General features: G+C 35.2%; 1 protein-coding gene across 1 annotated transcript; it reads right to left on the bottom strand.

Moving 5' to 3' along the window:
* Positions 1–248: 248 nt before the first annotated feature.
* On the bottom strand, positions 249–930 carry LOC108376484 (uncharacterized). The gene is made up of 4 exons (XM_017632709.1): positions 915–930; positions 709–863; positions 467–634; positions 249–401 (listed from the first exon to the last, which is right to left on the bottom strand). Exons 1-4 carry the CDS (start codon positions 928–930, stop codon positions 249–251), a joined length of 492 nt encoding a protein of 163 aa, XP_017488198.1.
* Between the last annotated feature and the right edge of the window lie 2,019 nt (positions 931–2,949).

The following is a 2,949-nucleotide window of genomic DNA, read 5'->3' as shown; positions in this document are numbered from 1 at the left end:
CAATAAATATTGATTTTGAAGAATTCTGAAATATTTCTGCGAAAAATAGTTTCTTTCCTATATAAACTTGGGACGCTTTAAGCGACCTCTAAATATTTTTGATTAAAAAATAAAAAAAAAAGACAGGGGCTTATTTTATTCGATACAGAACAATCCTAGGAGGTGAGAGCATTCAATTTTAGACTTTATTTTTTTACATGCATTTTTGGACCACCCCAATCTATGTATATATTATAATTTTTTAATTTTTAATCCAGTTTTATTGAGAAATAAGCTTTAATATCGGCCTTCCACTGATTATAAGCGCCGACCATTAACTTAAACATATATTCGCCTGCTGGCACTGGCAAAAGTGCAAACATTTCCTCGTGAAGTACCAGATTTGTCACAATGATATCATGCTAAAAGGAATGAAGAAAACCAGAATTAGTTGCAGATTTCCAATTCCAAGCGTAAGTTCACATACAGCATACGGACAAGTATGATTAATATTTGATTCCGTCAGAAGAAGATCAAGAAAGATTTTAAGAAAAGGAAAACGTCTACGATTAGCCATGAAGGCACAGAAATCGGCAGTGACATTGTTGAGGAACGGACGATAACCGCTTGCTTTCTTAAAAAGGCTTACATTTATCTGAAAAGCAAAAAAATTGGTTTAATAAATAAATAATTTTTTTATGTATGTATTTAACTTTTCTTTGTACTTACACTGACATTATTCACCGGTAATTGAAACAGTTTCACATAGAGAGATAATGCAATTACTCCTCGTTTTACTACCGTTAATCGGCAACTGCGAAAATCTGCAAATGGTTTATCGAAAGATTTGCATACCACGTTTGTTAATTTTATGAAAGCATCCGCTGATTGAAATAATATAAAAAATAATATTAGCGTTACACAAAACCATTTACCACGTGTTGACCACATTTCATTGCAAAATAAATAAATATTTTAAATAAATTTCACAATAGTCGTACTACAAGTAACCTGTGCGTCAATTCGTTAAGAATAATTGCCAAAATATAGTAATCATTGATTGGAAAAGTACTTAATTTGAAAATAATTTATGTGCTTTTAGTATAATGGATATGTACAGGCGCGTAGCCAATTGTGGGGTAGGGGATTTCAAACCCCGAAATTATTTACTCGTGCCATTTATATGTACGTATTTCCGAATGAGATCTCTATGCTCAAAATATGTTGGTTCTACCAAGCGATTTCCGAGCTTAGTGAGAGCTTTATAGTTCTGGAGCTAAGCAGTGGTGTGACCAGGATTTTGGAAAGATCCCTTCGACCAAGAATGGGGACACATAATGACCAGATGTTACGACTGTGAATAATGTTTTCAGGGCAGTTGGGTCTACGCAACCGAAACGATCCAGATTTATATCAGGCCACTCCATCAGTCGTCACTCCAGCAATTTCTATGATGGTGGAACTACAACAAAAGCAACCAAGAGTAAGCGAAATGGAATGATTTCCAAAGAAATGTATAATCTTCTCCACAACTAGAGCTTCATATGGCACCACGTACATATGTAACTCGCTTAGGGCAGAAAAAGTTCACAATTGGCTCCTCTCATAAAAGTTGAACGAACTGGTAGTAAGCTCATCATCCAGTCGACAGTGAATGTAGAGATTGCTGGTTGATGACCTGCGTTAAGGTTAAAGCCTTCCCTTAAGCCATCTACTAAAGTCGACCTACCGATCATTGACTGCATTCCCAGCACATCAGAATCCATTGGTATTAGTATACATACACTGGTTGTAGGTGTTTCCAATCCGAATTGAGAAATTGCTCCAATGGTCCGAGTGCTATAAGCAAAATGAGAGAAACGCGTGTCGACTTGGATTTTTAACTTTGGACCATGGCAATTTTTGAATACAGTTTTTCGCATCCTCCCCACAGGCTAATCGAACATTCAAATGATGTGGTGCCGGGTCATCTTCCCGCAACGATTAGGCAAACCTTAGAAGAAGCTAAGAATGTTTAGGTTACACTCCTAGGCTCGAAAAAGTGGCTTTAGTGGCAATTTGAGGAAAACGAAACTGAGTTGCTAACCAGAAAAAAAAGTAAGTGCGCCTGGGCCACACTGGAGAAGTGAAACTTACGTTACATACTTATCTATTTTGTCTCATATAGTACGTTCATACATATGTACATCTCTCTTGACAATAAACTGTTCACTCGGAGTAATGAAGAGACGAAGAAGAAACCGTCAGAATAAGAGCCACGATCACGGAATACTGGTCGCTTGGTGGAAATGGGATAGGTCTCGCGTACCATCGTCGGTGCCGCAGCTGTAGATTGTTGATTGATTGATCGGCAAGCCCAAATAGTTTTCTAAAAATTCTGAATAAAAAGTAAGAAATTGTGATGAAACTTTGTTTTATTATATAAAAAACATGTAACAAATAAATGGTCAAAAGTTGTTAATATGTATGTGGGTGTCGCATAGTTATGATAAGCACTATATATCAAGTTTTGGAGCTTTATCGGCGGTGGAGGGCAGAATTTGTCACTGAAATTAGAAACAACCCATTTCACCCTGTCCAGTGTATCGATTAACTTGAAAAATTATACATAGATTAAATAACCGTTGTATGTATACGTCGCATGTACCATATATGTACATATGTATGTATATGTGTGAGTCAATTCATGTCGAATCGACCAATGGTTGGAATCGACCTTTTTTGATTTGAATGAATTTTATTCAGAACTTTTCTTTTATCATATAACGAAGTTCTGCCAAAGAAAACACGATTTTTTTTTTGTAAATTTCGCACAATTCTAAATTTCAAAAATTACGGAGCTGCAAAATTATTTTTAGATTATCTCAAAAACTATTATAGTTACAAAAATAGTTCTAGTGTCAATTTACAGGTGACATTAGCTATAAAAAAGTTATTAAAAAAAACAAATTTTAAGAATTTTTAAATAAA

Source organism: Rhagoletis zephyria, unplaced genomic scaffold (assembly GCF_001687245.7).
Source record: "Rhagoletis zephyria isolate East Lansing unplaced genomic scaffold, Rhagoletis_zephyria_1.1 Rzeph_scaffold_10509, whole genome shotgun sequence".
Classification (NCBI taxonomy): Eukaryota; Metazoa; Arthropoda; class Insecta; order Diptera; family Tephritidae; genus Rhagoletis; species Rhagoletis zephyria.
Note: the sequence above shows the minus strand (reverse complement) of the source record. Positions and strands in the feature narration are given on the sequence as shown.